At 39.4% G+C, this 14580-nt stretch overlaps 1 protein-coding gene across 3 annotated transcripts in view; it reads left to right on the top strand.

The window, feature by feature from the left end:
• The window catches only part of trappc9 (trafficking protein particle complex 9), a 308135-nt gene that overhangs the window by 54099 nt on the left and 239456 nt on the right, over nucleotides 1-14580 (top strand). For all 3 annotated transcript variants that reach the window (XM_034131111.1, XM_034131108.1, XM_034131110.1), the window contains 2 exons: nucleotides 5739-5824; nucleotides 13759-13885. In XM_034131111.1, coding sequence (XP_033987002.1) covers nucleotides 5739-5824; nucleotides 13759-13885 — 213 coding nt within the window. The remainder of the gene's footprint in view (nucleotides 1-5738; nucleotides 5825-13758; nucleotides 13886-14580) is intronic.

The following is a 14580-nucleotide window of genomic DNA, read 5'->3' as shown; positions in this document are numbered from 1 at the left end:
GTCTGCAAAGTCTTCACAAGTGCTTTCAGGGAAATATTTTCCAGGTGGGTCAAACCACAGAGAGAAACCTGGATTCTCTCTGCAACACAAAATAACAACGGTGCTTGAAGTCGCAGCAGTATACTCTAATAAAAACGTCATGAGCCAGGCAAATATTTATTTCTGTCGCTTTACAAATATGTTGTATTCTACTATTCTGTCAGTAGGCGTTCAGCTTACGTTTGCATTATTCAGGAGTCTATAAGCATGAGTTGTTATATTTTAAATAGCCTACTAGTTTTTTTATTAAAACAATTATCTACGAATCTACACGCCTTTCCATTTTCCTATAGAGAGGCGAAGTCCCGCCCTTCTACTTCCGACCCATGGGACTTTATTTCAGAAAAAGTATGTATTGAAGTCAATGGAGAGAGAAAACGTATCTCTCGACCCCGTTTGAATTGTGCCATGAATTACACATATGATGTTTGTCAATCTTACATAATAATTTCCATGTCAAAAAAGTCACAGTTTGTCGTAAAACTGTTGAAATATAAGACTATGAAAAATACGCAACTAGAAAGACTACAAATCCCAGAGTCCCGGTCCCGCATGCTGGCTCTTAGGAACCGACTCACTCCCCTTGTGTGTATGCACAGCTCTCAACATGCCCAGACTTGGAGTGATTTTCACATCTTTTAATACTTTCCGCCTCATTCTGAAAGAAAGAAGTGAGATGTGCCAACGTGACGGCCGTCTTGGTGTGTGGTGCGAGACGGGAGATGTAGCTCATTGAGCGGTTTCACACAAACAAAAGTGTTACTTCACAGTTTTACGACACATTTTAATTTTTTTGACTTGCAAAATTATCTTTTAAATTGACAAACATCATATGTGTAATTCATGGCTCAATTCAAACGGGATCGAAAGATAATCTTTCTCTCGCCATAGACTTCAATGCATACTTTTTCTGAAATAAGGTCCCATGGAGGTCCACCGGAAAGGGAGGGACTTCGCCTCTCTATAGCCTCCCAGTCAATTGTTTATAAGTTCAATAACAAACACAGATAATATTTGAACTGGAATTTCTCCCATTTGTCCGGGACAGAAACGCTGACTAAGGTGTAGTGTGTCCTGGCCTTGTTATCAGTGAAACGCACCCTATAGGGATATTCCTGAGTGCTTCATTATGCTCTATGTGCCACAGCCGTAAACTTTCCACAGCTTCAGAGTAAACCATCACTTCCCTCTCATTTATTTTACTGATGGGCAACCAAAGTCTCGTATTCTTCGCTAGGCTCCGGCAATTAAGGTGTGTGTGGACACTGAGAAAATATGTGTGTGCATTTTCACGCTTCTATAAATCGGATGCTATGAATCAACTTGATGTTCAGCCATAAAATAAGGGCTTCTCTAATGGGAGATTGTTTCCTCTATAATTGCGCTGAGACTCATTTTTAAGAACTGTGTAGTCTACAGCTATCCATTCACTCTGATGGGGGGGACAGGCTATTTATTACAGGGGGATATGGGCGAATAGGGAGGTGAACTTTACTATCTATCCTCAGTTAGTGTTTGGACAGTTTCTGTTGTCATATTGGGTTAGAAATAAAGTAAGAACGATGAGGTGAAAGTGCTGACTTCCAGGTTTAATGCTGCATCACATCCATAGTTAGTGAGCGTCGACCCTTTTGCCCTTTTAATAAATTGTACCCCAGTTTCAGAATAATACACTAGGGCAGTGATCCTGGAGCTTTTGAATGATCTCCAAAGCACCTCACCTGAAAATGTGTCACACTTGGTAAAAAGCAGACGAAGATTAATTGGTGTCTTCTCCCGGACAAATCCTTCGTCCCACTTCATCATTATGAAAGAAGTGTCTATAAAACTGTCAACTAGACACCTCCAACTGCAAAGAAGATGCATTATTACTCAATATGAGTTTTTAAACCATGATGATTTTTAATTTGCAAAACTTCCCCAGGGCACAGAATACAAGTTGTATTGGCCAAGCAAAGAGGACAAACATAATGGGCAGCACACACTGGAGAACCGGTATTCCTCCATCTTGTGACTGTGTAACTCCCTCTCTTGGATATCAGCATGTGAAGGACACTGTTCAGGAACTAGTTGATGCTCTGGATGTGATGACTACTTCCATTCTGGAGAGGATCACAAACACATGGATCCTGAGATTGAAGCTCAAGCCGGTGACGAGTGATTATTAAAAATGTTAAATATTTAGAAAAAGTCAGAATTTTGATTTTGAGAAAAAGTCTGAATTTTGAGAAAAAGTCTGCATTTTCAGAATTTTCAGAAAAAGTCAGATTTTTGAGAAACATTTTGAGATTTTGAGAAAATGTCAGAATTTTGAGAAAAGTTAGAATTTTGAGATTTTCAAACTCAGTATTTTCTACATGATTATGATAATAAGAACCGGTATTCCTCCATCTTGTGACTGTGTAACTGAATTTTATCGCTTGACTTCCAAAAACATTCCCCATAAAACTTGCTATCAAATAATCATTTTCTTTATGTATACAACTTTTTAAATAAAATGTTTTTAAAATGTCAAGCTTAACTTCCGTTCCTCCTTTTGACGCCTATTTTACCTCAAAATAAGCTCAGTTTTAATATTTAAATTGTTTTATTCTTTCTCAAAAAGATTCATGAGTTTGAGAATTCAACGCTACCTGGCAAGGCTCACATAGGGTAGTTAACTCTGTAATGAGAGTAGTGCATTTACATAGTTGAAACCTTTGGGATTTAAGCCTTTGCAGACCATTTACATGCACCAAAACTTAAATACCAAGGCTACAGGTAAGGGAAAACTCCAAAAAGCATAATAGGGCTCCGTGTACTTCTAAATCAATAGCTAGTTCTCTCACTACATGTATACAGCATTTCTGTGCTTTTTGAAAACCTACATTTGGAGAACTAGCTAAATATCCTCCAGGCATATTTCTCCATCTGAGTCCCTAATGACTTGAATACATTTCTATGGAGCTCAAAAGATTTGTAGTCGAGTCCTGAAGCATTCACCCCTGCTCTGGAGATCGCTTCATTTCACATGTATGGTTTTAGCTCCAATGCCCAGGCGTGGTATGCATGTGTGATATTCAGTATAAAAGATTAATGTTTCTGTTAGTTTAACAGAATAATTGATCTTCTGGTTGCAGTAACACGAGTAAACATCTTGATTCCCGTCTGTGGTCTATGAAAGAAGATTTCTACAGCACATGCGAGACCTTTTGATAAAAATAACTTGCCCTTTTAAGAACCCAAACACAGGCAATGTTTAACCTAACCGTGCAGTGACTGAAAACATTCATTAATGCTTCGTACGATGAGTTTTCAAAGAGCTGAAGCCTTCGGAGATCTGCACGCAGTCTCAATGGTGATTTGAGGAATTAGGACTGAGGCAACACAAAGAAAACAGCAGCTATCCACTTTGCTTTTCTATTTTCTGAGGTGCATTTCACACCTAATTGGCCGGCTGTGGGAGCATGCCTGTGAGCCAGACCTGAGGTTTCAACAGACATTCATACCGTAGATATCTTTTTACTTAATTTCCCAGGGTGCAGTTTGCCTTTCATAAATCCCTTTCCCAGCCGGGGTCGGAGGTAGAAATGTCAGTCCCTCTTTTGCAAGTCTATTTACATAAATGGACTTTGCAAACGGACTCAAGAATTACATTTCAATATGAATATCTGTTTGGCTACAATGGGACTAAAGTAGCTTCTCAATCTGTCATTCAGGACTGATTGATTCTGCAGAGCTTTCATCTCTTCATATTTTTTCTAAAAGTTAGACTAACCTGTACCTGAAATCCATTTGATTTCCCCTTCTTTTGTTTTTTGATCAAATCTGATTGAATGAAGCACCTGCTAAATTAATCCTTTGCAGTTCTCATTTTCCCAGAGTCTATTTAATTAGGTCCTAACATCATTTGATCTCATTATCCCTGCTGTTGGCTCATCACAACTGCTCAATAAATGTCATTCTCTGAACTAACAGTGACACGTTGAAATTATCCCATCATAGCTTTAATGGATTTTCAAATTATTTCCAATGCATTAAATGTATAAACATTACACGGCCCAGAGTAAGTGTACATTCACAAATTACACCTACAGTACAAGGGATAACTTACAATCTTATCCCAAAACTATAATATCAATATGCTGTCGTAATGGCCTCAACTCTTCTCAGAAAGATTTTTGAATGGTTTGGAATTGACAGCTCTTATTTTGAGACAAGAGTATTAGCTTAGCGTGGCCAAAATCAAACCATTTCAATTAAACAATTACTTTGATGCAGTAGATTTGCCATTGCAAGTTCAGCAATATATATGTTTCCGATTTATATTGCAAGTAATTGGACTACTTTGTTTTGAACATAGTGACCAAGTAACACTCGCAACTTCTATTGGCTAGCGCTCCAACACATTGTACTTGATAGGCTAATGGGCGGGATATCTCTAAGCGGTTGATCAATCACAACAGAGCCGACCAGCTAACCAATCAGAGCAGACTGGGCTCTGGTTTTAGACAGAGGGTGAAAAGAGGTGCTGCAGCACAGGCAGTATGAGAAAAATAAAGAGCTTTTTGAACATTAAAGCATGGAGACATGTAGAGACACTACATACTGATATACACCTGAACATCAGCAGGAGAGGACTCTTTAAAGTAGAGACACTACATACTGATATACACCTGAACATCAGCAGGAGAGGACTCTTTAAAGTAGAGACACTACATACTGATATACACCTGAACATCAGCAGGAGAGGACTCTTTAAAGTAGAGACACTACATACTGATATACACCTGAACATCAGCAGGAGAGGACTCTTTAAAGTAGAGACACTATATACTGATATACACCTGAACATCAGCAGGAGAGGACTCTTTAAAGTAGAGACACTACATACTGATATACACCTGAACATCAGCAGGAGAGGACTCTTTAAAGTAGAGACACTACATACTGATATACACCTGCACATCAGCAGGAGAGGACTCTTTAAAGTAGAGACACTACATACTGATATACACCTGAACATCAGCAGGAGAGGACTCTTTAAAGTAGAGACACTACATACTGATATACACCTGCACATCAGCAGGAGAGGACTCTTTAAAGTAGAGACACTACATACTGATATACACCTGAACATCAGCAGGAGAGGACTCTTTAAAGTAGAGACACTACATACTGATATACACCTGAACATGAGCAGGAGAGGACTCTTTAAAGTAGAGACACTACATACTGATATACACCTGAACATCAGCAGGAGAGGACTCTTTAAAGTAGAGACACTACATATGAACCTGTAAATATGCATCCTCTTTAAAACTTTGAACAGTGCTTGGTTAGCGGCTTACGGTCTTAATGCTAAGCTAAGCTATCAGAATGCTCCCTGTGGCCTTGTATTAAACAGAACAACATTAAAGTGGTATTAATACTACCATCTAACAAGAAAGCAAATCAGTGTATTTTCTAAATGTTTAAAAGCACTGCTTGTGCAGTTTTACTTGATGGGCATTCAGTGATTATGGTTAGTATTGGTTCTTAATTCATAAAAAAGAAGAAATCTGAAAATGTTAATGCATTTAAGTCACTGGTGGTTGCCTTTCATCTGCAACAGCCATGCAGCCTAATGGTGTACTTTCGTCAGCTCATTAATTACAAATGGGTTTTAATACCACTGACACTTTCCTAATGTATTCATGTATTCTTTTTTCTCTCACCAGAGTTCCAGTGGGTTCAAGGAGATGTTTGTGAAGTTCAGCTCATGGTCTACAACCCCATGCCTTACGAACTTCGTGTGGAGAACATGGTCAGTACATTTCATTACATGATAACCTAAAATGAGATGTACTCAGTGAAAACAGGAGGCTGCTGACTTGCCCTTTCTTGCAGTCGTATTACAAACAGTCCCTCTGCACCAGGGCAAGTGATAATGCTTTGTAGTCATCCTTGATAGCCTAATTATGTCCCTTAAAAGCTTTTTTTTGACAGTTAAATACCGTAATGATCGCGTAAGATGGTAAAAACCAACTCTTTTTGCTCCTGGCAGTAAGAAAACATCACCAGAGTGCCATTACTTTTATGGTTTCACACCATCCTGTCAGAGCAGATTGTGTATTGAGTTAAGCATAAGAAATGTTTGAAAAGAGCCATCAGAAATGAGGCAGTTCAGTTAATTGCACTTTTAAAAAGCTGCTTGCTTTTAAAGTTCAGAACATTTTCTTATTAAAAGGACCGCAAACTGTAGCAGACATCCATTTGTGATTCATGGTCTTCGCCAATCCCTTAGCGCTCCTTTTTACATAATTTCAGCTGGTTTATCAGGTTCATAAAGCGCTGTTCTTCCTGCTCACTGCTGTGCTGAGTCTGTTTATGAAAGCGGTTGTGTGAGACATCCTTGAAATGCAAAGCAATCATCAGACCTCATAAAAGGCCAGCAGGGAGAGACCTTCTTTCAGCTGCTACAGCGACACGGAAAGAATCTCACGCAATGAACTACCTGTCAGAAATGATGTCGCATTTAATTCATTGGAAAGCCGGGAACAAATTGCCTCAAAAGTTGTGTGCCGTAGTGTGAACGGAGACAGCGGCTTCTTAATTGTGGCGGCTGTCTAGATAGAGTTGGACAGGTGTTAGCTGGTTTATTTGTTATTTAGCCATTCTGCTGTTCTGTTTCTGAAGCAGGAAATGCAGGCGACTTCCAGTTAGGAACATCTGGATAACCATCAGATGTCAGTACTAAGGGCAACAAGGTTCAAGGTTCTTTATTGTTAAACTAACATAGCTACGGAGTAATTATGTCGTTGAAAATCTTAGGTCACGGGCTTCTCCAACAATGCAACACAATAACACAGATAAGCAACCATAAACCAATGAGATAATAACCACAGTCAATACATATGTCTCCACTATCATTGACTTTTCATCTACCCAAAGGAAATATTTGTTTAAGTTTGCTAAAGTTTTTTTCATCCTACAACTTGTACAATTTTTTTCCTTTTCCGTACTAAATTTCTGACACGTTTTCTTTGGTTTTTGTTATATAGAACAGACAAAGTAAGACATCAAAGGAGGTAAGTGAGAGGAAAGGGCAGCAGAGTGCAGCAGGTTAAGTCATGCTTTAAAAGGACTCTCATAAGAAGGACTCGGTTAGCCTAAAATGGTAAAAGCTTAAAAAACCTTCTTGGCGAATTCACTCGAATTAAACTACCGTCTGAAGTTCACCGAGTCCACTCCTTCTCACGATATATCTGTCTGCCTGTGTGCAGAGTTACTGTGAGGTGAAACAATCAAACAGCCATGGTCAATTAGCGATGAGGATGTCGTTATCTCCGCCCACCTCCAGATGAATTGATCAGGTCACAGATGGAGGCTGAAGCCCTTCACAGCTGCTGTTGTAGAGACAGACAGCGTGACGTAGAGCTCCTCTGTAACCCAGACAAAGTGACTGCTGTTAGAGAGGAGCAACCACACACACACACACACACACACACACACACACACACGCACACACGCACACACGCACACACACACACACACTGGGGTCACTTCTCCAGTCTCTGCCACCAAGGTGACCCTGCAGTTCACCAGACAGACGTTCCTTCTCAGTCACCACACGACTTCAGCCCTAGTACCCAGCTTTGTTTTGTGCTTTATTGATTTCCTATTTAAGTGGAGCTTTTTGTCAAAATCACCAACCCCCCTCCATCCTTTCTTATTCACAGGGTTCACCGCCTGATGATTCTGTCTCCGTAAATAGAAGGGTGTGATACTTATTTCTCAAAATCACAAAAATCATGCTTTCAGTTTCAGGATTTATTGCTTACATCAATAATCAAGCAAGATTAAACTACATAATACAATTGAAACCGGAGCTTCCTTTAATGTTTTTAAACCAAATTAGTTGTTCTGTCTTGAGAATCATTTCCTATTTAGTCTTTTTCTCTCTGCACGACTCATTTATCGCGATCAGTTTGCAGCCATAACAAAGAGCAGATGTGTATTCATTAATGAAACCATTAGCATAGCATTAGTTAAAGACTAAATGTTAACTATCGCTTGTTCTACAATGAAGTCAATCCAGCCAGCTCCAACAATACAACGCACCCGCTCTAATCGTTATTGTTAGTGAAACAGGCTAATTAACCTTTTCAAGGCTGAATGCAAATGAAGTATTTCCAATAGGTTAACACTGATACTTCTGCTATCCAATAAATGTGGAAAATGTTTTCTTGAAGTGAACGCAAGGACAGTTTAAATCACAGCCACGGCACCTCGGAGGCTCTTCGGCAGCTTTCCCTCTAGTGAGGTAGTGTCTGCTGTTAGGATGGATGCAGTCATTACGTCACCTCAGTCTGCCTCGTGTGTACTGGGAATGTAAATACAATACTCGCTTGAGTGCACATTAAAAAAATAAAACAACCTTTAAGCCACTTGGAGAGATTTTCTGACTATAAAATGCAGATCAGGTGATATATCCTGTGTTTGTCACTGCAACCGCTTTGACAACTATTCAATGTGTCTTGGTATTCATTCATAAAAACATCCTTTTATCATTGACTATCCTCCATTTGACGTCACAGCTTCCAATAAACCACATCATTTTTAGTTCAGTGAGGACGGTAGTGCACATGAAATTGTCTGCAACTGCACAAATGGAAGAAGGACCAAAGTTAGAAGTTACATTTCAACAGATGTCACGAAAATTGACAATGAAACATTGAGATGTGGGGGGGACGAACGAGAAGAAAAGACCAGTGTTGGGTAGGGCTGTGCAATTAATCGTATTTTAATCGCAATTACGATTTTGGCCTGCCACAATTACGAAAACAACATTTTGGTCTCATTTATTTGTATTTATCATATTTATATATGTTTAGTAGCTTGTGGAAGTGCGCTCCAAAATATTTGTTGATCTTGTTTATTGGTATTTATTATTTTGATATTATTTATTAAATGTATTTATTTTTGTATTGGATTTTTTCAAAGTCAATGAATAATCGTATTTAATAATCGTGATATCAATTATTGACCCAAATAATCGTGATTATGATTTTTGCCATAATCGCACAGCCCTAGTGTTGGGTTTATGTTGTAACTTAGAGTTCACACATAATTGATGCAACACGAGCAATTTGCTTTAGAATTGTCCAAATTGGTTGGTCAGTGAGTCCAGACTAAAATACCTGGATGTTTTCAAGTGAATTGTGTTATGTTGTACATAAAGAACCCCTGGAGGATAGTTTAATTGACTTCATCCTACACCAATCACAAAGCAATACTCAAATATGTCCAGTATTTCAATTCATGATCAAATTCCTGCTGAGCTAATTATATTCTGATCAGCCTAAAATGTGTTTATTACGTTAACTGGTGCTGTGCTCATTTACTCCAGGGAAGTGTAGACTACTTTGGTTTTACTGTTAGTATATCCATCATCAGCAGCAGAAGTGATCTGGAGTCAATGAGTCGCGCACTGTAAAGGCAGTTCATCCTCTTCTCAGTCTGCAGAGCCCAGTTACCCATTTTATTTAAAGTGTATTTGTTTTAAACATGTCACATATCCAAATGACACCACATTTGACAAAGAAAACACTGGGTTTTTAAATGTACGTAGGACTTAAGTTGGTCTGAACGCAGCCTTAGTGGTGGTAGTAGGTCTGTAAGTCAGTTTCTTCATCGAAAACATTTTTGAATTTGGATATGCCAACGTACCAATCATTATGGAAGTACTATCTTTACTACGACAGTAAAAAAAGTCACGTACAATATCCCAATATATCTCCCGAAGTAGCGCTTAAGAGCTCAGAAGTGATCGGAGGGATAAAACCTTAATATTGTTACCGGAAAGAGATCATCACTACAGGTCGTCAATAAGTCTGTTTTGGGAATTATTTACAACTAGGGTATTATCTACAGTACTTTAACAAGTTTGAAGGTTTCACTGTCGTTCCTATCAGTTATAATAATGCTATATTCACCATTTGAATTATTGAGATCTTTGGACGCATGGAAGAGAAGTTGCTCGCTGTGGCGGGAATTTATTTATCAAATGTGGATAGAGAATCAAACCATTCAGCTGTCTTTGAACTTTCTTGCAAGAAATAAAATATGACAGTCACACAGAGAGCATACAGTCTGCAGAGTGAAACACGAAGAATAGAGTTTAATATTTAAACACAGCGAGAGGAGAAAGGGAGGGGTTGAGCTTGGTGATAACAAAGGAGCATTCTGGAAGTTGGGGAGTAAAGCCCGCGTCACACTGTCCCAAAATGGACACCAGATGGACACACGATAAAGGAAATGTCGGAAATTGATATGTTCAAATTCGGCTCTGATCGTAACAACATCGGACCATTCGTGAGGGCATCTTAAGCCATCGTATGACCGCCGGTGGAGTTCCTCAGGCTCCGGCAGCAACTTCGTGAGCGGTGGCAAAATCTTTGGCATGCCAAAAAATTGCCGAAAGACCTTGCGAAGGTTAATTTTCGTGTTGAATTCGTGTGTCCATTGTGCCCTTCGTAAGGCACTCGTGAGGGCATCTTGTCAAATCGTGTCATCTTCGCGTGATCATCGGTGCCATCGGGCACTTTTCGCCTCACGAAGACAATACGAAGGAAACAAGAAGCTGCCCGATTGTCTTAGGAAGGCAACACGACTACGTGAAGCCCTCGCAATGCCGTCGTGTAGCCATCGTATTATACGTACAATTTGTGTTCTGTGAAACTGAAAAGGATATTACATTGTTTTTGTTACTTTCGTTTGCAGTTGTATGTCTTAAATGTAATTTAGGTTAACTTCCTGTTTTATTTAGATGCTTTTATTTTGAAGGCGAGTTTACGCTGTTGACAGGAAGTTGTTGTTGCTATGGAAACAACACAACGGAGTGTGTGGTTCGGGTGGCCTTCTGTAGGCATCGTACTTGCTTCGGCTGTTGCTTGGCTGTTGACCAAGTTCGGGGCCATCTTCGTGCGAAATTCACAATTCCATATTCGTGTGTCCATCTGGTGTCGATGTCGGGACAGTGTGACGCCAGCCTTAGGGAGGACATATCAGGAAGTTCTCAGTTCAACTGAGGGGAAGGTCTGATAGCCTGCCCTTGTTCCAATATCTTATTACTGAAACCCTAACTCAAAGGAAAACAGAATCTAAGTTGTCAGGATTTGTTTGGATATTTTCCTGAAAACCACTACAAAACCTTTCATTAAAGGGTCTCAGAAATACCCAAGCTCTCCCAATGCATTCAAACGTTGGCATGGAATATTCTGGCCTCTCCAACGCCCAGTGGGAATTTTGACTGCTGAATTTGAAACCTGTCTGAGCCGTCCTCCCTCTGTGTTGTGATCTGTGGGACTTTATACTTTCAATCACTTCTCAAGCACAACCGGCTCAAGCGGCTATTAACCACGGAGAGCCATTTCCCCGCGATAGAAATGGCCATCTCATGCCGACAGAGATTTTATCCTCGAGGCATCATGGGTAGATTGTGATGAATGAATCACTTGAAACATTTGGAGAGACACTTCACACTGTACTGTCACTGAAGCATCAGACAGCTGCACATCACTGCACAGGGAAAACAAACTGTCGGCCATGTCTCATTCAAATGAGAACTGAGGTGTGATTGTTTGGAGAAGTTTCATAGGTAGTTTTTGTATTGGTTTTGACGCTGTTTTTATTCCTCCAAACCTTACATTTGTACAAAACCTGCAACAGAGGTTTTTCTTTTTGATGGATCCAGAAAGTACAGTTTTTTTGCGCTTTAATTCTTTTGCTAAACCAGCAAAATGAAGATGGATATAGTTTCTGTAAAACAGTGTTCTCTCTTTGAGACAGTTGGGTTACCATTCAGCCGGCCTGGCTATTTGACATTCCTTGTTAATACTTGTATATATAGTTTTCCTTGTTAATAACATATCTCTAATAAATGTTTTTCATGCGGTGCACAAATATTCAAATGAGAACTGAGAGGTGTGATTGTTTGGAGAAGTTTCATAGGTAGTTTTTGTATTTGTTTTGACGCTGTTTTTATTCCTCCAAACCTTACATTTGTACAAAACATGCAACAGAGGTTTTTCTTTGTGATAGATTTTTGACCCCATACAATAAAAGCAGAAAGTACAGGTTTTTTTTGCGCTTTAATTATTTGCTAAAACAGCATTATTAATACATAATACACTTTTTTAAAATAATGATTCCCAATAATTTTGTATAGATACATTTATTACGATTTGCTAAAAAAAGAAACCACAGATGATCTTTATATCTCAGCCGCTGTTTTATTTAACAATTGAACATACATGTTTAAAAGAAAAATACAAACCTGTTTAAAAAAGTAGGGAAATTGTTTCTCTCTTTGAGACATTACATTACATTACATTGCATTTAGCTGAGGCTTTTATCCAAAGCGACTTACAATAAGTGCATTCGACCAAGAAGATACAAACTAGAAGAAAACAGAATCATATAAGTACATCAGGTTTCATAGAGACAAAACATTTCAAGTGCTACTCAACTGGCTTTAGATAAGCCTGTCCTTTGATAGTATATAAGTGCTTTGTTAGTGATTTTATTGCTCGAAGTGGAGTCGAAAGAGATGAGTCTTCAGTCTGAAGAAGATGTGTAAGCTTTCTGCTGTCCTGATGTCAATGAGCTCATTCCACCATGTTGGAGCCAGGATAGCAAACCCACGTGTTTCTGCTGATGGGAACTTGGGTCCCCCTCGCAGTGCGGGTGCAGCGAGCCGTTTGGCTGATGCAGAGCGGAGTGCACGTGCTGGGGTGTATGGTTTAACCATGTCCTGGATGTAGGAAGGGCCAGATCCATTCACAGCATGGTACGCAAGGACCAGTGTCTTGAAGTGGATTCTAGCAGTTACTGGAAGCCAGTGAAGGGAGCGGAGGAGCGGTGTGGTGTGGGAACATTTAGGAAGGTTGAAGACAGTTGGGTATTGTTGGTGTTGGTTGGATTGAGTTGGTTGTATTGCAGAAGTGAAGAGCAACATCACTTTTTTGTCATTCCTTGTAAATACTTGTGTATATAGTTGTCCTTGTTAATAAAACACCATACCAAAAATACCCACTCAACAAGGAGGTGTTTTTCTGGACGTTCTGCCTCTGCCTTCTTACTTCATTCAGCCACAACTTATTGGTTGATAAGTTAACATATTAATACATTTATTCACCAACAACAATCTTGATACCCTGGTTATTATTTGGCATTTATCAGAATCAGAAATCCTTTATTAGTCCGACAGTCAGGACATTTACATTGTTGCATCAAAAGTGGCAAAGAAGGTTAAAAAAGGCATACAATAATACACAATAAGCTAACATATCAATATATAGAAGAAAAGCACACATTAGTGATACTATAATAGACACAATGACAATTAAGTAGGTAAGTAGACATCCATGGCTAAAAATGATGAGCAGGGCCTTCAGAACGTAGTGACATATTTAATGCGTTGAAACATTTAAAAAAAGAATAAGACATGTTGGGACATTCATTAAAAGCAGAATAAAATATTTATTGTCAGCTTCTCAAATGTGACATTATGTATGCTTAATATTGCTGTGGAAAGAATACAACAAAATGCTAATTCAAAGATTTTCCCTATATTTTATTGTTTGCTGTCATTTGCCGAGATCTTTTCCTTTTTAAAAATGATTTTACATTCGTGTGGGTTTTGCTTCTGCATTTATATTACAATCATGTCTCATCTCTATTTCATGTTGTTTCCAGGGCTTGCTGACATCTGGAGTGGAGTTCGAGTCCCTTCCTGCTGCGCTCTCTCTCCCTGCAGAGTCTGGCCTCTACCCCGTCACTTTGGTCGGCGTCCCGCGAACAGCTGGCAACATCACAGTCAACGGTGAGTCCAGCTGAAAAGCCTGCTCCAAATCTCTGATGTAGCTCATAAAAGGGAGCTGGTTGACTAGGATTTCTGTTGCACACACTTCAGTATCAGAAACAAACGTTAGCTTTCATCTTAACTTCATGTTCCTGTTCGTTAAAACATCACTAAGGGCTGTATAATAATCAAAACTGTATCAAAACTGCAATATGACCGTTTCAGCTTCAACTCCTACTGATATTTATTAACACAAGGGTTGCGGTCGAATAGTCCAAAAAATCAGCTCCTAAGTTCTAACCCTATCGTCTAGTCCTTGACCTCTGAGTGAAAGGTCACGGGGTTAAGGGATAGTGGATAGGAGAATTCAAAAGGACTTAGGAGAAGAGACTGCGGTACTTTAGAGAATCGACTGCACTTCCACTATCCAACGTGTTTATGATGCGCCAGCGGACGTCATGAATGTGCGTCTGCTGCTGTGGGGAAACTATGGAAACTACAGTTTTCTATACAGCGGACTACAACATGGATGTATAATAAGAACGAGGGACTACTGTAAACTCATCTAGAGACTCTGCACCGTGCTCTGATGCTTTTATGCTTTATGAACGGGGACAACAGAGAAACATATTCTTCATGACCAAAGTTGGAATTGAAATAAAAAAGGAAAGTGAAACTTATGCTCGTCACCCTCTCCCTCCGGTCCACATTAATAC

Source organism: Trematomus bernacchii, unplaced genomic scaffold, assembly GCF_902827165.1.
Source record: "Trematomus bernacchii unplaced genomic scaffold, fTreBer1.1, whole genome shotgun sequence".
NCBI lineage: Eukaryota > Metazoa > Chordata > Actinopteri > Perciformes > Nototheniidae > Trematomus > Trematomus bernacchii.
This window is presented reverse-complemented; position numbering and strand designations above follow the sequence as displayed.